At 40.7% G+C, this 25,190-nt stretch overlaps 1 protein-coding gene across 4 annotated transcripts in view; it reads right to left on the reverse strand.

Annotated features, from left to right (window-relative positions):
* TSPAN12 (tetraspanin 12) overlaps positions 1-21,878 on the reverse strand; it is a 67,604-nt gene extending 45,726 nt beyond the window's left edge. Inside the window, exons 1-4 of one of the 4 annotated variants that reach the window (XM_082400133.1) lie at positions 21,518-21,878; positions 20,409-20,544; positions 6,866-6,948; positions 5,300-5,435 (exon numbers count right to left, since the gene is read on the reverse strand). In XM_082400133.1, coding sequence (XP_082256259.1) covers positions 5,300-5,435; positions 6,866-6,948; positions 20,409-20,474 — 285 coding nt within the window. In that variant the 5' untranslated portion in view covers positions 20,475-20,544; positions 21,518-21,878. Of the gene's footprint in view, positions 1-5,299; positions 5,436-6,865; positions 6,949-20,408; positions 20,545-20,708; positions 20,893-21,032; positions 21,152-21,517 lie in introns of those variants that run through there. The other 3 variants (XM_082400136.1, XM_082400134.1, XM_082400135.1) reach the window with 3 other exon arrangements.
* Positions 21,879-25,190: the final 3,312 nt, after the last annotated feature.

Genomic DNA, 25,190 nt, shown 5'->3' on the forward strand with positions numbered 1-25,190 from the left:
TAAACATGTCTGTTCAATCTGTTTACATTCCCCCTGAGCTGGCACTGCTTTCCTAATGCCTCTGTTAATAGCAAGGTAGAATTGCAATAACAAATGAATTTCATTTAGTCTACAGCTAAAAGCCTTGGGAAGTACCCATCTAAAGCTTGAAACCAATTTCCATTTAGCTTCAATTTCTCTTGTAAAGAGAAAAGGAATTTCTGTTACCGAAATTACTTTGAAAGTCATGGCACATTCAAGCTTATCTTCCTATTCATTTTGGCTTGTTTTCCCAATATAATTAGAATTTAATTACTTGTAATATCCTCCTATATGTATATAAAAGTTTCTGTTCTGTGACAGTTTCATATTTATTAAGAATAAATCTGGTTAGAGTAGGGTTGACAAATTCAGCAAATAAAAATACAAGATGCTCATTTAAATCTGAGTTTCAGATAAAAAATAGTGTTTTAGTAGATGTATATCCTAAATATTGCATGGGACATACTTATACGAAAATATTATTTGTCGTCTATCTGAAAGCCAAGTTTAACTGGATGTCCTGTAGTTTATTTAGGAAACTTAAATTAGGGTGTTTTAACAATCTGCATCTATAATTCAATAAAAGGGTCAACTTCATGACCAAGATTCACCAGAAATGTTTTCCTACAGGTGGTCTCTTAGCCTGCAGTTGTTTTTCTGGAAGGGTGAGCGTGGGAAGGCAGGTTGGTTATAAAGATCTGTTTTGAGCCTCTCTCACTTTTTCTTGATCAGTCTGATGAATAATGGCATTTTTGACTTCTGCTTAAACAGCACCACAGCCCAGTTGCCAGACCTTTTCTTAGTAATCATTCAAGAGTTGTGGCAGCTCTCAGAGATACTGGTGGTCTTTAAAAAAAAAAAAAAAAAAAAAAGCTTTCTTCTCTAATCTGGTTTACAGGTCTTAAAAGTGAAGCGCAATTTTGAGTACAAGGAAATGGACCAGTTGGATTGAATGCATTGGGCTTATTTAAACATTTACATCCAAAATTAAGGAACCTCCTAATTAAAAAAAAAAAAAAAAATTAGGATAAAAAGCTAAAGGACACAAAGGAAGAAATCATGTGAGTTGCATTGCAAATATTTGCCGAAAACCTAACATCCTGTCGTAGCCTGCCTTAGTGCTCACCCCTTTAACAGGCCACTGTTGTCAAAACCCATGTAAGAGCCAGGCTCCTCCCTTAAAATCTCACCCTCTTCACTGCCTTCCAGACACCATCCTCCCTATCTGATGTGCTGGCCACTTCTACTCACACTGTTCTAATCTCCTGTCTATTACTCGATTTCATAAAAAGTTATTAAAGCAATAGGCAAGATGAATGGTTCATATTATCAAGTTGTTTGTAGTCTGGCAGTTTGGGCTGGTTATAAAAAAAAGGGAAATTTATAATAGGAGAAATGCACTGGACTTCAAAAGTTGAGACATGTCTGTTGGAGACATCGGCAAAGGCCCAATGAGAATGGGCTTGGCAGTCAGAAACACAGAGGTCTGAATCAAAGCTTTACCTGCTAGTGCTCAGTGACCTTGGACATATTACTGAACCTCTCTGAACCTCATTTGCAATCATCTATCTTAGATGATTGCTGTTGAGTTTAAAATGAAAGATCATAGGGAAAATGTTTTATACAATGTGAGATACCTAATCCTTAAGATATACTAAGTATTAATAATTAAATAATACTAAGATACTTAAGCATTTAAGCAAAGGCAGCAATTACAGAGTAAAATAGTGAAGTTGTTGCAAACATGTTGTTCGAACTAGACTGTGATGATCTGAATCCCATATACTCCGTTTACTAGCTACGCAAACAGGCAAATCACTGAGCCGATCTGTGCTTCATTTCCTCATCTATATTATGGGAATAATAATAGTATCTATCTCGAAATTGATTAATTAATGTAAAGCCCTTCATATACAAATTTCATTTAAACCTCTACGAGTCTGAAAGCATTACAGTTTGTAAACACATGAGAAATGCTAACTACTTTGATTATCATCATCATCTTTGTCATTATTTGTTATTACAATTTCAGGAGGTAGTATTTCAGGCAAATTGTAATGGGCTGGTAGTACTGAAACAAAAGCATTAAGAAGACATTCCCAGCTAAGGGACAGCAGGAATAAGAGCAGGAAAGAACAGTCAGAAAATGAAGTAGGTAAGAAAGCTAAAAATGGTAGATGAAGGTTTGATTGCAGAAGAGCTTGATGCAAGATTGAAGTGTCTCTAAACACTTCATCACCCAACCAGCAGTCTTTCAAGGTTTCTGTTTCAAGGAACAGAGGAGTAATGTGATCACTGTTGCATTGTATTAACCGGCCGCACTGGTTTGGGGTAAATTAGGAGACAACAGAGGCAGGAAGTTTAGTTAGGGGGCTCTGCACTGTTTCAGCAAGAAGTCAGGAGAGGGACCTCCCTGGTGGCGCAGTGGTTAAGAATTCGCCTGCCAGTGCCGGGGGCACGGGTTCAATCCCTGGTCCAGGAAGATCCCACATGCCGCGGAGCAACTAAGCCCATGCATAACAACTACTGAGCCTGCGCTCTAGAGCCCGTGAGCCATAACTGGTGAAGCCCGCGCGCCTAGAGCCCCTGCTCCGCAACAAGAGAAGTCACCAGGATGAGAACCTTGCGCACTGCAATGAAGAGTAGCCCCCGCTCACGGCAACTAGAGAAAGCCTGTGCGCAGCAACGAAGACTCAACGTAGCCAAAAATTTAAAAATAAATAAAATAAATTAAGGAAAAAAAAAAAAGTCAGGAGAGCCTGAACCTGGCATTCCAAATAAGAAACGAAGGGATGGGATCCCAAGATTGTAGAACTAGAACCTACAGGATTTGACAACTGTTTAGAGAAGGAGGCTATGGAAATAAAGGCAGAGAAAAAACTGCCTGAGAAGCAGATCAGATGCAGATCAGTTACGAGCAACAGGTAATTGGGAGCTGAGACCACAGATCATTCTTCAAGCAAAGGAAAGGCTGTGCTGGGTTTAGACAGAGTTAACATCTAGGAATTTACTAGGAGGAGACAGGCAGCCCGATGGGAATGGGGAACAAACTGCCACAGACAGTCAACGGGAAGGAACAACCAAGAGCTGATGGCAGCCAGGGACACATGGAACAGCGATTCACCAAAAGCTGCTTTGGAAAAGAGTACATCCGCCAAAAGGGGCGGGGATGGGATAAAGCAGTATCAATCTATGCCAGTCGTCCTCCTGGAGGAGAGGCTGACCCCTTGGGACTGAGCTTGGAGCTCTTCTCTAGCCTCAGTACTCAGAGTAAATCTCATTAGAGGTCTTGTCAGACAGTAGTGAAATTGTCTGACTATCCACTGTGTATACACTGGTCTGATGGCAAAGGCTAATTGTGCCTATATTCTCCATAAATGTTTGGAGAATGAATGAATGAACAAGTTTCTGGCCCTTAGAACCTCAGTTCTCCATGTCACCTTTGCATCATAAGGTTCTTTCCAACATCACAAACTAGCTCCCATGCACAAGTCTCTATGACTCATCCTGCCCCAAGGAGAGCCCAGATTACCTCGTTATTTGTCAAATTGTTTTACTTGCATTCAAGCAATCTAATGGAATGCGTAAGTGGTTTTCAAAATATGTTCCTAAAAGTCTTTGAAGTTCCATGAAACACGCTATCCTACCCCACCCCACCTCCACAGTCCAGGGACCATCCAGAATCATACCAGTTGGGAGGAGGAAGAGGAACAGCAGCCATATTTAAACTGGTTGTATACATAGGACATCATTGTAAGATTGTGGTTTTAAAAAAGGATTCTGAGATTTTTTTGTTTTTTGAGTTTCAATACCGTATCCATCCTTTACACTGTAAGTTTCATATAAAGTAAGTCCCTTAGTTTGTTTAAATTATAGTCCAAATTTCTTGAATTGCAACATAAGGTTCCAAACCCTTCCACCTCCTCTCCCCTGAGAGAAGAAAATTAACGACATATTATAAATAAAATACAGTCAAAAGCATTGTATACCAAAGTGAACAGAAGTAAGGCAATGGGCATGTCCCCTTTCTCTGAGAGTGGTTTATTTTCTGCAGCATTTTCTGTTTTCCAATCATGGACCTGAAGAGTTATCCTCTAGGAAGCCAAGTAATACATTAACACAGGTTGCTCCTGTGAAATGCAAAGCTTTAGCTCAGCTTCACACTAAGAGTCTGTTTTAATGGGCTTGGGACGGCAGCTAGTCAAGCCCTGGTGTGCAGGAGCTGGCTCCTGAGAGCCAATCTGTGCTCATCTCTCCCCAGCTCTGCATTCAGTAATAGCAAGTTGGTAGCCTGAAATCGGCCATGCTGGGAGTATTTACATTGCAGAAATCTTCAAATGCTACAAATCAGGGCTTTTTTTCTGCTCAGATATCCAGCTTATCAGCACACCATAAAAAAACCTTTTTTTTAAGTTCCCTACAAGAAATGAGCGCACAGATACCATTGAGAACTACTGCGAAGAAAGGAATATACTCAATGAATTACTTTTTAGGAATCTGATATGTCTGCAATTACATGTTAGCAGCCTCAAGCCCCTGGTGCCGCTAACATATAATATTTTATACACTCAGTGAGCTTCAAAAATCTATATGTAAACTGTATTCTTAATTGACTCAAGTTTTTAATGTTAAAAGAGGGTTTGCTAATTTTTGAATTAAACGCATAATCATAGATTTTGGAATCATAGAGTTTGAGTGCTAAAGGGAACTTAAGGAGTAATTTAGTCCAACTGTTCCAGAATTTTTAAAAACACTGAGCCTCACAAAACACTAAAACTATAGAAACTGAGACTCATATCCACTAACCTATGTAAAGGCAGTGCCGGGATTATGATGTCTGTTTGCTACCTCACCACCTGAATTTCCACATGGGTTTAAGTGGTGGGTTTGCTTAAAACAAGAAAAGAGAGAAAGAAACAGAGTTCCATTATGCCGTCTCAGTTCTAGTCCCGAGGGGCCTGTTGGAGTGGTAATAAGGTCTGTGACACTAGAAAAAATTCGTACTTTCAAATGAAAATGTCAACACATGGCCTGAGTGAAATAATTAAATACTGTACATATTTCCGCACCTCATCTTCTGAGTACAGCAAATACTTGTACTGAAATCGTCTCTCATGGAAAGAACGCTTCCCTTCTCACAGGATGTTGAACAATGACCACAGATTAGGAAACTGCTATCACAGTTCCCTAAGCATGTAATCTTGTGCACTGATGGACCAATAATACATTACTGGTTGGTCTTTCTAACCATAATAAAGAGAAGATATAAACACCGTACCCATGCAAGAAGTAAGAGATTTCTTTTTACTGTTCCACAGTATCCTAACATCCCCACGATGATCAGGAAACAGCAAACAGCAATCATGACCGGATGAACCACAGGAAAATAAGTCAAGATGACAGCCTCCTCTACCCTGAAAGAAGAACGATAATGTCATATTATAAATAAAATATAACCAAAATGCCCCCAAGACATAGTACAAGACACAACTGACTTGTGTTAATAATCCTTTAAATCATCACGCCTCAAAGCTGATGACTGGATTTCTATCTTCAAAATCACTGAACAATCACCAATTTTCTTGCTTGTTTTATTTTTTTGTCTTGTTTGGTTTAGTTTTTTATACAAGTGGTAGCCTTCCTACCTCAGCTCATTTAAAATATAAGATAGGGGTCGTCAGTAAAAAGTCGATCTAATATTAGCTCTGAAGCCTTAACCTGAGGAAACCACATGAGACTTTTCACTAGTTCCTTTTTTGTTTATAAATTTATTTATTTATTTACTTATTTATTTTTGGCTGCATTGGGTCTTTGTTGTTGCGCACGGGCTTTCTCTAGTTGCGGCGAGCAGGGACTACTCTTCGTTGCGGTGCACGGGCTTCTCATTTTGGTGGCTTCTCTTGTTGCGGAGCATGGGCTCTAGGCGTGAGGGCTTCAGTAGTTGCGGCACACAGGCTTAGCTGCTCTGTGGCATGTGGGATCTTCCTGCACCAGGGCTCGAACCCGTGCCCCTGCCCTGGCAGGCGGATTCTTAACCACCGCGCCACCAGGGAAACCCTTTTCACCATTTCTTAACGGAGAAGACTCTCCCTACTCTTCTCTGGTCTGGGACTCCATATGCAGTGCGCACTTTCTCCCCAACAAATGACCTTTCCCAAAGATGCGAAACACTGCTATGGAAGGGAAATTGGTCTGAATTAAAAGGAAGGGAGGAAGATGCTTTCTGCTAAGACTATGAAAAAATTATTAACTAGAGCCATAACAGTAAGAGTAATAATTAAGATAACAAAAAACGACTGTTACAAAGTGCTTACTAAGCTCCATCGTGTTAAGGACTTTATAGAAATGTATCTCAGTTAATCCTTAGGAAAATTCAGAGTGGTATATAATACAATCCCCATTCAGAGATGAAGAAACTGAGGCTCAGAGAAGTTAAGTAATTTGCCCCTTGAGATGTTAGTGGGTCAATCCTTGAAACTGGGTAAGAAAATGACATTTGGGGTTTGGTTTTCATTAGCTCAGGAATATGAGGGCAAGAAGAAGTTGGCGATCATTTTCTTAAGGAAAAGTAGCTGTGTCGTCCTTTATACACAAATATGACACGGCTGGCACACTGTCAGAAGGACAGGCGAGCAGTATTACCGTAACCAGAAGTGTCCTCTAGAACCAGTGGCACACCTTAATGAGAATGCTGGAAAGTGCAAGTGTTGCCATGGGCAGGAAAAACTTTCCAAATGATCGTGGATGAGCACTACCATCTAAACAGCCTAGGGCAGAGTTACTTAGAAACTAGTGTCTGAGGAAACCCTGATGAAAGAAATCAATCATTAATTATAAAGCCTACCTTGTTTCTGCAGTTAAAGTCAGAACATTATTTAGGTAGTCCCTCATCCAAGCGGAAACTGCCAACACGCTGATGGACATCAACTGGGGGGAAAAAAAATACAAACTGGTGACGAAGGATTTATGCACCATGCTCTGCAGGACTCACAATAAAAAATTAAGAATTGTATTTACATAATCATTACGTTTTTTCCTAATTACCATTTACCACCTGTTGAAATTTACTATTACTATAAATATCTGCCATTCTGTTTTGTAATCATGTCATAGCTACTAAATAGAATGTCACTAAACAGTATACAGATAGCGGAATTATTAGATACAGTAGTTCAGGACAGGAATTGTACAGAACAACTAAATTATCCAATGTACAACATGAGCCTAAAACACGTCATATGTAAAAGCAAGGGAGCAATCAAATACTACTGACGCTGTCCAAAACGTCACAGGAGCTAACTTCAAAGGACTTCCATTGGCTAAAGTTAAACAATTTGAGAATGAAAATAATAGTCATAATAATAATAATAAATGCAACGGTTTAAAACATCCAATATGCTAAAATCTATGAATTCACAATAATAGTTAAACAAAACTCATTAACCAGCTTTGGAGGATGTTGGATATTCAATTCATTATTCAGAAAACTGATAAGAATCCAATATTTATCCAATCTTTCTTATACGAACTAAAGAAAAGAACCAAAGACTTAATGAAAGTTTTTAATGGAAGAATGTCTGCTAATAAGTACAGAAAGCATGACAGAATGTCACTATTTGCTAATCTTTTCTGAAATAATGGCTCTCTTGGCAAAGATACTCAACGACTGCCAAAATTATCAAGTCAGTGGCTCTCAGTCCTGTCTGTACATCAGAATCAACCAGGACTCTTAAAAAAATTACTGAGCCCAGATCCACCCTGAACCAATTTTTGGAAGTGGGGCCTGGGCATCAAAAGTGGGTAAAGGCTCCACAGGTATTCTAATGGGTAGTAAGGGCTGAGAACTACCGCATTAAGTGAAAGGCTGATGGGGACTTTTAGAATGGAGAGATCAGGTTGACGTAAAACACCAGATGCCCTGATCAATCTTAGTATCATAAAAAGAGGCAACCGGATATAATAATGTCCCCAATATGATGCAATCAGAAGTACTCAGAGATAACTTTGAGGTTAATTTAACCAAAAAGTCAAACCTGAATCTAATCAAGCCTCCAGCTCTATCAGTTTATAGGAAATACAAGGAACAGATTTAAACTTGTTAAATGTCACCATCAGGATGCAATCAACAAAATCAAGAATATAAGAAATTTTACAGAACAAATGATCTGGTTTCTTCAATTTAAAAAGCTGGCAGGTGGAACAAAAAGAAGGAAGGAGAAACTGTTATAAATTAAAAGAGATTTAAGAGATTGTCCAAGGCAATGTCAGGACCTTGGTTTGGATCCTGATTTAAATGAACCAACCACAAAGAGCCATTTATGAGAAGACTGGTGATATTGGATATTTGAAAATATTTGAAAATATTTACAATAGCCAGGTCATGGAAGTAGCCTAAATGCCCATTGACAGACAAATGGATAAAGAAGATGTGGTACATATATACAATGGAATATTACTCAGCCATAAAAAGGAACAAAGTTGGGTCATTTGTAGAGACGTGGATGGACCTAGAGACTGTCATACAGAGTGAAGTAAGTCAGAAAGAGGAAAACAAATATCGTATATTAACGCATATACGTGGAATCTAGAAAAATGGTACAGATGAACTGGTCTGCAAGGCAGAAATAGAGACACAGATGTTGAGAACAAACATATGGACACCAAGGGGGAAAGCGGGGGGGAGGGGGTGGTGGAATGAATTGGGAGATTGGGATTGACATATATACACTAATATGTGTAAAATAGATAACTAATAAGAACTTTCTGTATAAAAAAATAAATAAAATAAAAAATATTGACATCATAAAATAAATTATTGTTTATTATTTTAGATATGACAATAGTTATTACTTTTTTTTAAGAATCCTTACCTTTTACAGATACATGCTGAATGGTTTAATAAACAATCACGATGCATGGGGGTTAAGTGAGAAGTGGAGGCTGTGTTGGTAACTGGGGATTAATTATACTGTGCTTTCTACTTCTGTATGTTTTTAATTGTCCATAACTTAAAAAAAAAAAATTTTTTTTTAAACAGCAACTATCTAGAACACATTCAAAATGAGTCTTCCTGGGAGGCTTTTCTAAAAGCAGAAGGTTAACCCTAAGTTCTGAAGGTCTTTCCTATTTTGATGGAAATTTTTCTCAAATGTGCCTTATACTTATCTTCTTAAGTGCAGTATAATGAATTTCAGCTTAATTTGATTTTTAAGAATTTCTGGCATCTTAATGAGCATTGATTACCATTATGTTACAGGTTTTCTGTAAATGCTGAAATAATGAACATACAGGATAGGAATAAGTCTTTATTGACTCAAGGAGTGGCTGTAAACATGCTTTCTGGATAAGGGCTCCTAGGTCAGCAGAACATGTGGAGCTCTGTGACCTCTTGTACAGGGAAGCATGGCCACCTGCCTGGAAAAGCAGCTAGTGAATTCACATATCCTTCATCCAGTTGCAAATACAGTAGATCCCCCCCTTATCCGAGGGGGATATTTTCCAAGAACCCCACTGGATGCCTGAAACCTTAGAGAGTACCAAACCCTATACATACTAATGTTTTTTTCTATAATAATGGGCGGGTAGCATCTACACCTTGGATACAGTGGACAAAGGGATGATTCACATCCTGGGCCCGACAGTGGGAGATTTCATCACGCTTCTCAGAACTGCACACAATATAAAACTTACAAATTGTTGATTTCTGGAATTTTCCATTTTATATTTTTGGAACGCTGTTGACCGTGGGTAACTGAAACTACAGAAAGTGAAACCGAGGATAAGGGGAACTACTGTATTTACTCAGCACCAGCCATCTGCCTTGTACTGTCTGTGCTAGAGTCACAGACCCAACAATGCACAAAAGAAGCAAGATCTCAGCCTTTGTGGAGCTTCTTACCGAACACAAGGAAAAAATATGCAAACCAGATAATGACAGACTGTAAAAAGTGACATGAAGCACGGAAAAGTGAAGTAACCTGTTCAAGGTCTTGCAGATTCTAAATGGCAGAGCTGGATTCAAATCCAGGCCTTCATCTTTGAAGCTTCAGGGTTAGTCACTAACTGCCTTCCAAGTTTAGAAATGAGCATTATATTCCCCAAACAGCGAGGAGATGCACCTGCACCGTATGCAGGGTTCCTTAAAACAAGGGAGGGGTGGGATTGTAGGGGGAGGTCCTCTGTAGGGGTCAGGCTCAGTCTGAATGTCTGAACTACTTTCTTTGCTGAACGAGGGCTCAGGGCTCAATGGCTTAAAACAGGTTAAGAACCCTGGGATCACAGTTCAGAGGAGAATTAGGCCACTTATTACTATCCTCATTCCTGTTGGGAATGAAGAACAGATTGTAAACCTCATAAAAGTTACCCAGTGGATCAGCCACAGTGTATTAAACATGTTTCTAGCTTCTGTAAACTTGATGCTTTAACATCTGTTCTACATGCTTATGCTGGACACATCTTGGTCTGGACAAACTGATAATATGCCTGAGTCACCTTGCCTTGGCCACCTTCCACCCGCCCTTGTGAGAAGTCCTTCTTCAGGGCCCACAGTTTTCATTTTCAAATACAAACCAACCAATCCGGAGCCCACACTTCCAACCACCCCTTTACTGAGCTCTCTCATTCCAGGCCACTCTACACCTGCCCAAATCACCGCAAGGTCCAGATGCCAGACAACTAGGAACAGAGGCTGCTGAAATTCTTCAAACTAGCCAAAACCTACTTATCCTGCCTTGCCAGTTCCTCCTTGAAGAAGCCCCAATGAAAGCACTTGCTCAGTCTCCCTCTCTCCCTGCCTCGCGATGGACCCCACCATGAGGAGACCTGTACTCTATCTCTTGGGATCTGTGAGTGTAACAGACTATCTTTTCAATGGCAGTTGTCTCCTGATCTGTTGATCTTACCAAACCTCAATAATCACAGTACCTATTACAACACACAGGGCTAGCAGGGGACCATGGGTTGCTTGATTAAATCTGAGGCTAAATGGTCTCCCTCTACTTGGCTATATGTGGGTCTTCAAATACCTTATATGTTTCAGGGGAACAGGAAAGTCTACTAATGTGCTATTTTATTTAATTACCTTAATTCTTTTGCAGTTATAAATAAGTCTCCCCTCTCTTTATCATTCTTCAAAATAATAACTGATCTTGATTTCTCCATCCTTTAATTTCTCACAGGCTGTTTAGCCAGTTTTCAATATCATAGCTCTAAGACAGCTATCAACAAATTATCAGATTCTTCATTTTGCATAATATAGTATCAGTGGTTGTCATTATATACACAGTACTTCCATTCATAATAAAAATGCCATTTTTTAAAACGGCATATTCCAAAACATTTCTAGTACTGTAGAGCAGTTAAGAGCATGGGTTCTGAAGCTATTCTTTCTTTCAAAAAATATGTATTGATCAGCTGCTCTTTGTCAGGTACTGCGCAATGTGCTAGAGATACATACTGATCGGCAATAACAGGCACCAGCTCAAGTCTATGATGAAATTTACTAAGTGAAGAGATCACATGTTAGTCAAGTGTTAGTCAACTCATCAGAGACACAAATGTGTAACTGCAAAGTGTAATAAGTACTGGGAAGGAATAATACAAGTTGCTGTAAGAACTTCTTTTGGGGGACTTCCCTGGTGGTCCAGTGGCTAAGACTCCATGCTCCCAATGCGGGAGGCCCAGGTTCTATCCCTGGTCAGGGAACTAGATCCCTCATGATGCAACTAAAAGATCCCGCATGCCACAACGAAGATCTCACACATGCAATGAAGATCCCGAGTGCTGCAACTAAGACCCAGCTCGGCCAAATAAATAAATTAATTAAAATAAATAAATAAATATTTTTAAAAAATCCTTTTGGGGTGACTGACCTATTCCATGGGGTCAAGGGGACTTCTCCAGACAGCTAAGATCTGAAAGATAATTATCAAGTTCATTAGGGAAAGGGAGGTTGAAAAGAACATTCCAGTCAGAAAGAACAGCAAAGGTCCCAGGGTGGAAGGCAGCATGATATGTGCAAGGAAGGGAAACCGGCAGGGGGCAAGAATGGAAAGCCAGGCAGGGGCCAGAACACACGGTCTTAGAGATCATTGTAAGGCATACGGTCTTGACCACAATGACCATAAGAAGCCATTGAATCAAAAAGCCTTGGTTTGAATTTGAATTCCAGCTCTGCTCCTTTTCATCTATATGACTTCGGGTGTGTCATTTAATCTTTCCTAAGCTTCAGTTTCCTCCCACATAAAATGTTATAATAGCAAGTCCAACTTCATAGAGGATTCACAGGATGAAAAAAGAGTAGGATTCTTACACATATTCCCTATTACTATCTTATACATATTACCTCTTCTTTTGACCTCAGGCCTTTCTCTTAATCTTTCTCAGTTTAGGAGACAACTCTTAAATCAGTTCATAAATGTAATCTTCGGATATTTGAAGGTCTAACAAATGGACGGGAAAGGCCGCTCTGGATAGAACTATCTATTGGACTTCCATAGCCATTCTTATTTTTGACATCTCTAAAACTGAACTCATTTTCATTCTTCTCGAAACCTGTGTGTCCCTCCCACTGGTTTTCCTGTCTCGGTAAATGGTATAATCAATGCTTCAGTCACATCCACTGGCACCTTGGCAAGCAGCCTGAACCTCTCCCTCTTCCTCAGTCCTACATCTAATTGCTTTCAAGTCCAACGGATTGTTCCTGAAACACACCTGATAAATTCCTCCCCCTTTCCTGCCACACTGGCTACTTCAAGCCCTCAGTTTCTTGCCAGGCAATTATAATCACCTTATAATAGAACTCTCCAGCTCACAGATTCCACCTCAAATTCACCCTTCAGTTAGCTTTATAAAACACAGATCAAGCTCTTCTGCTTATAAAGCTCTAATAGCTGCCCCTTGTGGCTCCTCCCCATCTCTCACTTCCACTTCCCCCAACTCTCTCTTAGAGAATAAGTTTAAACTCTACAGCAGGACACACAGGCCCTCTTCAGTCACCCTTTGACCTATCTCTTCAACTTATTTCCTGCCAACTCCTTCCCACACACATTCTGTCCTTGGATGACAAAAGTTCTGCTTGTGCTTCTCTGATATGCACCACGCAGACCTCCCAAACCTATGTCTTTGCCCATGCAGTTCCCTCTGCCTGGAATGCAATCCTGCCCCAGCCTTTCCATATCATGAGCAGAGCAACCTTATCCTTAAAGACCAGCTCAAACATCAGCTAGAATGTAAAGTTTTCCTCCCAGCTCCCTCCTTACCCAGAGTCAACGCTCTTGTCTAGACTTCACAGAGCAGTTATCTACCGTCTCCTATTTTTACCCACCCATCTCACTCCACTAGAGGACACAGACCACTGCCTCTAGCCCCATCTCACAGTAGAGTACCAGACCCAGTAGTAAGACCTGATACATATTAGATGAATGAGTGAGAAAATAATTAAAGAAAGATGATTTCAACTTGCCAGATAAGCTAACTATTGGAGAACTTTAGCAAAATTAGGAGATGCTTTAAGTGGAACTGAGCTTTCTATCACTGGAAGTTTTCCAGTAGAGAGATGCTTGCTGAATTACATGATGAAAAATTTATATATCAGGTCAGAAGCTGGCTTAAGTGTTCTCAAAAGTCCTTTAAACTACAAATGTTGCAGTCTACTTAGCCCTGCTGTTTTTTTCACTGTAGTCCCCGAAGCATTGTAGCTGTGCATAGAACATCAGTAGAAATAAATAATATCAACACAAAGCTTTATCTCACAGTAAACAAGCAATTCTGAAAATACACTGCTTTTTATTATGACCTTATTTCCAGCCGCATTAAATGGCTGAGAACAGTTCAATTCTCAAAGAGTGATTTTACTTACTGTTGAGAAAATAATAACAGTAACAACAAATACAGTGCATGCTATAGCAAGAAACTAAGCTAAAATGAGACAAGGTCACTTCAGTAACTAATCCTGATGTTATTAAATCTAGAAGGACAAATTATGCAACCAATTCAGGACTCCTTACTAATAATGGTATTGTCTACTAACTTTCCAAATTAAAATAAAATAATTCTTCAACTGTCATTCATGATGATTAAATTATTAGAACATTGTAGTTATCACATGTAACTAGGTTTATAGCTCCTTACATCTTCTCCAATATTGCAAAATATTATCTGTAGCTCAAGGAAATATTTAGAAAATAACACAAAGATTACTTTAGAGAAATATATTTAATATACTACTTGGCAGGACCTCTGCCACCTTCTGTCTTGCAAAAACATTTAGAAAATGCTAGCTCTCAACAAATATTTATAAAAATGAAATTTGCTGTGTTGCAGATATATTCTGGTTTTGCTTGAATTTAATCATATAAAAAAATAACAAGAATCAAGTCATTTCCTATATCAGAATTTATTATGAAATGTATACCTATAGTCTCCAGGAAGTAAGGTTGCAGTCAAAAAATAGACATTTACCTCCTTCAACTGTCTGGCATATATAATATATAGTCTTATATAAGGTGACAGTAACACTAATCATTTCTGCTCAAGGCTGACAGAATTGGCTGATGTCTAAAGCCAGCCGCCTAAACTTTTCTTTTTATGTCAAATCTGTTAGCAAAGAGCAGAATGTGGAAGAGAGACCAGGAACGTAGTTACATTTCTGTCTCTACAGAGAACTTGGACGAGTAATTCAAACTTTTAGAAACTCTTTTCGCTCATGATGAAAATGCAAAAATTGAACTAGATGCTTTTAAAATTCCCTTTTTTTCTTAAAAACAAAAGGATTCCAATTGTTATTTATTAAAATGTAAAGGTAAGTCAATTTTTGATAATTTGGAGGCTGGCAGCCCAAGGCAAGTACTTCCCAGGAACATGTCTGTCTCAGTTCCCAAGCCTGCTCCCATCCACCTTTTAATCAGTTCATGCCTCAACCAGCTTCCCTTCTGGGGGGCTGGGGGTGGGGGGAGCTGGGAGCAGCAGAAAAAAGCAAACAGATCAAACTATTTGCCTGAAAGCACGGGCACTGCAAATGATGGCTGAAACAAGTTCCGAAGATTCCTCGTGGGTATCATTTAAGCATGAACATCTACTAATTAGGGATGAATAAATCAATAGCAACTTGGAGCTGTGCTGACTAATAGTTTTTATAGATCATGTTGCCCTGCAAACAGGGTGACCATACATCCTGCTCTGACCAGGATGGTTCCACTTTAAGCCTCTGTTGTCCTGTCATCATTATTCATAGAGACAACCCCTTATAACTTCAGTCTCAAAATGGTCCTGATTTCCACAATAAATGATCTGGTCACCCTATAGGCAATGCAGGCAGAAGAAGGGTGCAAGGCTTCATTCTACACCATAGTTTCTGTGCAGCCCAATGGCCCAGCCTGTGACTGTTCTGAGTGGGGGCGATGCCTGAGGGGGCCTGTGAGTGCAGTTGGCAGCAGGGCTGGGCCCCAAGGAAGCATCCACACCCTTCTTCTCCTCGAAATGCTTCCTTAAGAAGCATGCAGTGGCCTGTCTTTGCTCAGCTGAGCCAACTGCATAAAAAAAAAGTGTATTAGCTTCGCCCCTGAGACTAAAGCTTCTTTAATGTTTATTTTTAAAAAGCACTAACATTTCTCGGAGGGCTCTCCTTTATTCCTTAGGAAGAGTTAAAGTAAACTGGAATGCCTTTCATAGTACAAAGTTGGGGGTGGGGAGAGCATCAATTTAAAAAGTAGTATTTTAACATGACTATATAAATGCTGTGTGAATGCAAATACCCACTTGCCAAGAATCTCTTTAGGGTCTGCATGGGTCAGACACCTAAGGTTCACTACAGAAAACCGGAGAAAAAGAAACAGAACATTGAGTCTTCTGTTTTCTTCATCTAGCTTGCATATATCCCAAAAGTGTGAACCAGATTTCCTGTCTGCTTTTTAGGCTTTCTTTTATAAGCTTCTTTTCATATTTTGTCGAGGGTAGTTCCTCTCTCTTGCTACTCTTTGGTAATGGTAAGTGAAAGACAATGGCTCTTATCTGCTGGTGAGAAAAGAGAGTTTAAAACTACAGGTGGGATATTATACTTTTAGAAAATAATAAACAAACGTGATGAATGTTAAGTGCTCACCAATTTCAGGAATTTCCAAAAAGAACCATATGTATCCATTTTTCCAACAGCAGAAAATTATCATCTAAGAATGGCAAACACTCACATCATAAAGCCACAGAAGTTGTCTTTAAAATGGAGGAAAGCTTTCATTTATGAAATACTATGGCATTTAAAAAGTAAAAGTGTGATACATTTGATAACCTATTTCCTTGCTCTATCGTGGCCAGAATGTGAATCATGGTCTCCAAAGGGCTCTCAGGGCAGTTTACTCACGTACACTGTGTCTCATGTGCCTTTTCCCATTACAGATCCATAAAACTCATGACAAACCTCGAAGGTCCAGTATCTGTCTGCCAGCCCCAGTAGAGCTGAACCGGGATCATGCTTCTTTACAAGTGAAAGAGCCACCTCAACAGGTGGCAAATCAAGGTGACCGGATCCACAGCAATGAAAGAATGCAGTGCATCTGTGATCTTGAATATTCTGTGGATTGTTTCCTCTTAGACAGGTCTATACCTCCCACTTAAAAAAATTAAATATGCAAGATACACGTTTTTACTGAAAAAAAAAAAAATTCACTGTTTGATATTCAACTCCCAGAACAGAAAAACAAAATTGTATAGGTCCTCAGTGTTTTTCCAAATAAGATTTATTTTTCTTTCCCTAAAAGCTTTGTTGGGTAGAGAATGGGAGAGGGTACCAGTATAGTAGAAATAGATAAGAAAAAGTCTATTTCAGATGCTAGGAGAAGAGTAAAACGATACAGCTTTTGATCCTGGAGGTAATGAGGGCAGGTATCTCAATCCCGCAAAACTAGAGGCCGGTACAATCGCCCTCTCCATACTCAGGATGAGCTCAGGTTCACGCCACACTGGTTTGTTCTCCTTCTAATTCCAATGAGAACTAAAAGCCAGAACTAAAGCCTTGCTCCTCCAGATGGGGCACTCAGACCAGCAGCAACAGTGTCACAGAGGGGCTTCGGAGAAATGCAGACTCTCAGGCCCAGCCCCAGACATACTGAATCAGAATTTGCATTTTAACAAGATGCCCAAGTGATCTGTATGCACGTGGAGGTTTGAGAAGCACTGCTCTAGGGGACTTGGAATGAGCAGGTGCACAGCTAATCCCTTCCTACTGAAGATGTTTATTTCTCTGCTGCAAATAAATTCATCACCTTTTCCAATAGTACAACTCTGCCGCACTTAGAGAAAAAAAAACTGGACTTTGAATCCCTGTTCTGCTACTTACTAGCAAGTTAATGAGCTTCACTGAGTAACTTCTCTTTACCACCACCCACCATTTTCCAGGGCTGTTATGAGAATTAGATGAGAGAGTAGTGTAAGGATGCCCAGGAATGTATGAGGCACAAGTAAGGAAACACAGGATCTGCAAACATTGCTTTAACATTGAAAGAATAACACCAATGTCCCCAAAGTTAGCATATACATTTCATACAATTCCAAAAGACTCCTGACAGATATTTTAATTGTATAAAATAATCTCAAAGAAAAAGAAACCTTAATCAAGACAAGAAAGGCAGGCGCTTTAAAAGAACAGAAGAATAAAAAAAAGATTATATAAAATTCTAGAGAAAAATTCTACCGAAAAAACATATAAAAATTTGTTTATGTAAAGTGATGCTCAAGCTGACTGATAGTGGGGGAGGTAAAGAATAAAGTAACAGTGAAATAACACTTTAAACCTTTCAGATTGGTAAAAATTTTAAAGTTTCATAACACCAATGAGATGGCAGCAACATTATATGTATATGATGTACATATAATGAGGTATATTTGTGCTTCTATTTCTAGGGGATAGATTCCCAGGACAGGATTACTGGGTCAAAGGAATGGAGAAGCGGTAGCAATAGTAGCAGTATTAATCACAACAATAACCGTTACTACTATTACTACTACAAGGATTCCTTTGACTCATCAATCCATCTCCTGGTAATCTACTTATTACAGTAAACTCTTAGTGAGCATCATTATTGTAATAGTAGTAACAACTGCGGGTACTACAGCTACTATTGCTACTGCTACGACATAGATAGCGCTTATTAAGTGCCACTGTTCAAGCACTTCACATATATAGACTCTAATCCCCCAAAAACTCTAAAAAACGCTAAGAAATAGGAACTACCATTCCTATTTTGCAGACTAGGAAACTGAGACACTAAATGTGCCAGGCAGACATAGTAAGAACTACAGAAATGTCAGCTATTTTGTTGTCATCATTACATATCCTCTGACATAGCAATCCCACTCCTGCGACTCTAACCAAATGAGCAAAACAACCTAACAAAAAATATCATGAATGTCTATATGAATGTACATGAATGGGTATACGGGGACAGGTATGAGTAAATACATCTTTGTATGAAATATAGAAAAATACAGAAGGATGCAGAGTAGGCAGTAAACTCGGATTATTTTGTTGGTGGGGAGATGATATTTGGAGAAGAGGAGGGCTGGAGAAAGCGGGAAGCAATTTTAATAAATCAGAACACACAGAAAGTGAGAATGTTGAAGTACAGGATAACAACAAAGAAATAACATTTTACATTCTTTGGGGACACAAAGAGCCCTGGAGGAGTTTAAGGAATAGGCATGTTTAAGCAAATGTCGTTACTCAGAAGAGTAATATTTTTGTTAAGTGATTTGGGTTCCCCTCCACACACACACACACACACACACACACACACACACACACACACACACACAATACAAATTATTGAGAAAATTTCCTAAACATTATTCTGTGTTGCACAAAAAAAGTCCTAGTAATTCCAAGGTTCGAACAAAGTAATCGTCCACGTAAAGGCACTGTCTAGGGGCGAGAAAGCTGAGGTCTGCTCCCGGCACTATCACCATTGGGCCATCTGAGCTTTGGCTTCCAGTCGCTAACCTACACTTAGTTTTCTCATTCCCAAAGTAAGGAAGTTCGACCAGATCATCTTAAATTCCCTTTTAGTTATAAAAATGTGATGATTCTGTAATTAAACACAATAAAGTAGAAAAGTGAAAAACTAATAAACAGAAGTGACAATTATCACACATTTTAAAGAAACAAAGTTCAAAATCTTAATACCTTATAGCTAAGCAGGTCATTTAATGACCTTAATCAAATTAAGTTTGTACATTTAAATTAAATGTACATTTAATTTGTACATTTTTAGAATTAAAAACTGCAATAAGATCAGTTAGGGATTTTATATTTCCAAGTGGTGAATATAACAGCTCAATGCTTTAAGTTTCATGTTGAGAAAAAAAGTTGCCAGTTTAGATATCTTTCAGATTACTTCCTGAACTGAGGCTTAATTTGTCACCTTAAAATGGAGCCATCTATAAGGAGTAGTTCAACCAAAATGTCATTCTCTAGAGACCACATGTCATAACCCTACAAAAAAAAAAGCTGGTAAATGCCAGCCAGTCAGCCAAATAAATAAATTACTCATTAAAAATTCTAACAGAACATTTTGAATATAAATTATTAATAGAACACAAATTTGGCAAAAAAAAAAAAAAATTAACTGCTTAAGCAGGACAGCTTCCTGAAGCAACATTCAACGTTTAAATTTTTACAGTTTCCATAAAAGTTTTGTAAATAACAATGTGATTATTAATAACACTTAATGAAAATTTATGCCTGGGTGCAATGCATAAAAAGTCACTAACTCCTAGGGCATAAAGATTTCCATGAGCTTGTTAAATTTTATGTATTTTATTTCCTTAAATGGTTATGGGATTTTCCAAAAGCATACACAAAATTCCTTAAAGCTTTGCCAACTTAGAAATAGTTACACGGAAACCACCTTTTCAGACTATATGGAATCTCCCAGAAAAATCTACTTAGTCTTTTGATAGGATATCTGGGTATGAATTCCTACAAAAACATAGTAAGACTTCTGCCCCCACCAGATTTTATAGTATGACGTAAGGAAACAATTTATGGCTTGCACAGTTATCTGAAATTCCTGAAAACAAGCAGTTCCCTAAGTAGTATGTCAAAATTTTCTTATCTACAAGCACAAGCACGTGCATTTATTTATATCCCCAGATTAACTTCAAGTCTAATTTTACTGCCACTAGTATCCAGCGGTGGATTTCTTTTTCCTAACTACAAATGGAACTTGAGCTAGATCAAAGGCATTTTAAGGTCAAAATTTACTTCTCTGAAAAATAGAGGGTGTGATCCCATGTAATTAATTAATGCTTAGCCATGCCCTTTGGCGCGTTATGTGGTGGCTCTAGGAAACCGAGTCCAGCCGTCCCCACCTGTTGGTGCAGTGGACTGCTTGACTTACCCAAAAGAGCAGATTGAGCGCGTAGAGCAGGCAGCGCAAACACTTCACAGAATCTTCTCTGGCCATTGTGAGCCCCGGGAGGGAGAAGCCCCATCCTTTCACCACATCCTACCCCCACGGGCAAAACAGCAGCGATCTGCAGAGGGCGGGGGATAACAGGGGACTTCTCACCACCGCGCTCCTCACCCCCAGCCCATCCCTCCTCTGCCAGCCCTCAGTTGGGTGCAGGTCTGGTCTAAAGCCTAGTTCATTCGAGACATCGCTTCATCGAAAATCATTTGTTAAAGTTATAATAGTAACCTAAACTCCCCAAAGTTCCAAACAGGCTTCAGATAACACCTGCTGGGAAGAGAAAAGATTGTCTCCCCGGATGAATGAAGGCGCGCAGCAAACTCGGGTTCTCAGGGGACACGCGGCGGTGTCCTCTGAATTCTGATGAGACGCTCTTTAAAACCTCCGTCAGTCCACGCCCCTCCTCGGGGAGAGCTCTGCTCGGAACTGTCCCGAAGGTTGGAAACCACACTCCCGCCCCCCCACCCCCACCCCCGGAGATGTCACAGACGCCGCCGGCGACACCGAAGGTGAGAGTGTCCCTCTCACTGGGACAGCTCCTGGGCCCCCCACCTCCGCACCCCCTTCGCCATCCTGCAGCTCGGGTGTGAACGCGGGGCACTGGAGGGGGCGCAGCGCTGAGCTGGGATTCCGCCCGGCGACTAGGGTTTCTCCGGGAGAACACGAGAAATGATGTTTGGGCCCCGGAATGATGGATTAGCCGGGGGCGGGGAGCGGGGAGGGGCGCACGGGAATTAGGGCCGGTGCAGCTGTGCAGACGCCGGGTTAGTCATTCACGTCCCCCCCCCCCCCGCCCCGGCCCCGGCCCCGGCCGCGACCCGGCTCTCCCAGCCGCCCGAGGAGCACAAAGCCGAGCGCGGTCAGCCGCCCCGCCACCCGGGCGCGCGCCCCCGGCAGGGCGCGCGGGGAAGCGCCGGCGGCGGGGAGCCCCGAAGCCAGCACTCTTAAGTAGTTTAGCACACAGCGCCGGGGGCAGCCGCCGCCGGAGGGCTGGCGGGACAGCGGGCAGGAAGGACGAGAGACGCGCGGCCACTCACCGTCGGCGCTGGGCTCCGCGCCCCGATCCCTCCGGGGGACAGGCGGGGACGCACTGCGGGGGCTCATCGGGGCAGCGACGCTCCTCCTGGAAAGCCGCAGGGCTGCATTGACTCAAACTGGAGAAGCTTCCTTCTCTTCCTCTCCCCCCGCCGCCGCCGTCGCCGCCTCCTGGGAAAAAGGGGGAAAAAAAAAAAAAAAAAGTCCTGGGCAGCAGTTGCTGGAAAGTCTCTGCTAAGCCACCTCCCAGCGCCGCTGTCCCTCCCAAGTCCTCGCCAAGTCCGGACGAGGCAGCGGCGGCAGCCAGGGCCAGCTGCACGAACTCTCAGCGCATGCTCGGGCCGCCGGCTGCCCGGGTTGGATCCTAGTGGGTGTTTCTGGTCCCCTCACGCGGCGTGAGCCCCCGAAGGGACGCCTCACCTCTGCAAGGGCCAGAGGGAGAAAAAAAACCTTGGGACTTTGGAAAAGTCCGCGCAGCAAGCCCCTTAAAAATGGTGGTGTCGGAGGAGGGGAGGCTGGGTTATAACCATAGGGAACAGGCTTTTATTATATGAAAATATTTGTGTTTGAGAAGGGGGGTGAAGGAGTGGCCCAACCCGATTCCTGCAATGAGAAACTAGTTTTCACAACCTTTCTAGAACCACCTCCTGCGATTTGTCACTAACATGGTGCCCTGTGCTCCTTCTTATTGCTTTGTTGCCCTCCCTGATTTAAAAAAAACAGTTCTTTCCCACTTCCATGGTGCACTAATAGCATTTACTTACACCCCAGGGTAGACATGTGGAGATCTGACGGCCAGAATAGGAAGAACATGTTTAACTCTTTCACAAGGAATGCAAAGTTTCAAAAATTTTCTCCCAATAGGATTGTTTGAGTTTTAACTGGGTAATTTATCTTGAATTGTGTATATGGTAATGGGTTTTGAATTTTTTTAACAAAAAATTCAGGAAGTATTAATAGTAGGAGACTATACTTCTAAAAGTACCTTCCCTTTTGAAAGTAAGAAATTTCAGACATAAAATATGGTCGAATTTTGATGTTTTATGCCTTGTGATAGTCCACATTTCTGATTACTTCTGTGTGCATTGTGTGGCAAATAAAACTTCACTAACAAATATGAATTACTTAAAATATAAACAACATCTTTGAGAAAACCTAATAATAGGAGTCCTCCTTAAATTTCCTTGGGCGGGGGGAATAAAATGGAGTCCTGTGTCCATCACCGCCTGTCTAGAGTCAGTTGCTACGAGATCAGGGTGACGAAGAAACACACACTCTCATTTGGAGAGAAGTAAAATTAAGACCTAAAGAGAACTTGAGTGTCCTGGGTCATGGGAGGAAAAGTCTTGGCAAGCAAGTCACTAAGCTGTGTGCAAGGCAGCAAGCTCCAAAGAGCACGAAAGCCATCAACTCCAAATACCAAGAAAAATGTCCAGTCATCCATCAAATGACACTACCTCTGGCAACAGAGTATCTTCTGGAGTCACAGAGAAGAGCAAAGAAACCCACTTTTATCCTCAGTTACTGCTCAAATTAGGGTGTATGCCAGTTACACGCAGAGGGCTGCTGAAACCACCCACCTGAATGCTGTTGGTGCCACGCACTCCTCTGAGTGACAGAAACATCCCCACATTGAGGGCAGTCTATGACTGCCATTAAAACCGACAGAAAGAGTGCAAATCATTCCCAGGTCTCTGAACAGAGATCCTCTTCTATTTCTAGAAAGCAGTGAAGTACCTTTTAATTCATAAACCTTGAAGGGCCCTAGAATAATAAAATTTTAGAGGAAGAGACTTTAGAAGTACATCTCCCACCGCCACCCCTGCCCGCTTTTAGTAAATGAGGAATATAGAGCCAAGAGAAGTTTTAAAAGTTGCTCATTTACACCTCTAGTTAAATCAGATTCCAAGCTAAAATCCAGACTCATACTCTCTAACTAGTTCAGTGATTCTCAAAATTGCTGTATATTAGAACCACTTAGGGAGTTTTGGACAAATCCTAATGCTCAGGCTATAACCCACACCAATTAAACTGGAATCTGCAGATGTGGCCTGGGCATTCAGATTTTTCAAAGTTTGCAAGGCAATTCTAATCTGCAGCAAAGTTTGAAAACCACTGCAACTAACACTTTACAGATGCCTTAAAACTAGCAAAGGAGTTTCTTCAGGTTTAGTTGGATCAAATCCCTCACCTGTGAATTGATACCTGGGATTGTTCCTACGTTAGAAGTTAAGAAGAAAACAGAGCTGCAGTTACTGTTCTAATATCCCTGAAGAATCGTATATCAAAGTCTGTGATCAACATCTCAGCAGGGGATACGTCACCACATTTGAGGCATTGCAGAACTGGGTAGTTTTAATAGCTTAAACCTGACCATACCTCCTTATAACTGGTACCACTCAACTCTAGTTCTTCTGCCTTTTGGAATCCACAGCATGAGCAATCCTTCTCCCATATGACAGCCCTTCAACTCCTTGAGGGCAGCTGCTAGTCTCCCACCTCTCCAAGTCTTCTCTTCTCATAGAAGCACAGTAAGACTTGACATCACAGCTGTCATTCTGTCGGCTCTACATTTTTCTCTGTGAGAATAATGTTTTTGTGCATAAAGGTAGGATAGAAAAATCCCAAAATGGGCATGACAGTTTGAATGTAGAATAATACATTAGGAAGGCGGAATGGTCTGTTCATTGCCCATGAAGTAGGAACCCAGTTCTCTGGCCATGTATACTTCACTCAGTACCTTTGAGTGTGTGGCCACATGCTGAAGATACTAAGAATAAGATGGGTCCCTGTCCTTCAAGAAAAGGCAAAACTCTTCTTTTCAGTTTAGAAAACAATAGCAGCTACTATTTACGAGCAATCTCATGTGTGTCACTCCTACAGTCAGGAGCAAAACTCAGCTAGCTAAGCAGTAATGTAATACAAGTTCTTCACAAGGCAGCTCATTTGTCTACATCTTACTGCACTCATTCTGCTCAAGTTGTGCAGAGGGAAGGAGCCGCATAGGTATTTGGTAGGATGACTGAATTTCTATTGCTTCTTGGTATAATACCCTTACAGTACACCTGCAACGGTTCTTCACAATCAATACAGGAAAGAGACCTAATATGTTTTGAGAAATATTGTGTGTCTGACATAATAGGTGCTTCTCATAAACTGTCTTATTAATTCCTCATAACGACACAGTTGGATACTGAGACTCGGAGAGTTGATTTCTCCAGGGCCATACTGGTAGTAAGAAAAGAAAGTGAGATTCTAAGATCGGTCTTACTCTTTCCACTGTTAATCTGCATTACAATAATATTTCAAATCTCGGTGGGAATTCACTGACAAGCTTCAAGAAGAAAAATATTCTAGGCAATTATTATTACTTCTTGAGCATATGAGGCTGAATTTCAAATATGTATACTCAAACTATGACTGGCGAATCTACGTTCACCTTTTACTTCTGAAAGAGTATACTCAGTCAGACCTGAGAAAAGCCTTTCAGCGCTGAATTACGTAGACTTCACTCAACTACAAGCTTAAGGTTGGCAAATATAAAATGCAAGATGCCCATTTAGAGTTGCATTTCAGATCAACAACAAATAATTTTTCGGCATAAGGATGTCCCAAATATTACATGGGACAAGTATAACATTGGACAAACACATACTAAAAAATTATTCATTGTTT

Source organism: Balaenoptera borealis (assembly GCF_965194805.1).
Source record: "Balaenoptera borealis genome assembly, chromosome: 7".
Classification (NCBI taxonomy): Eukaryota; Metazoa; Chordata; class Mammalia; order Artiodactyla; family Balaenopteridae; genus Balaenoptera; species Balaenoptera borealis.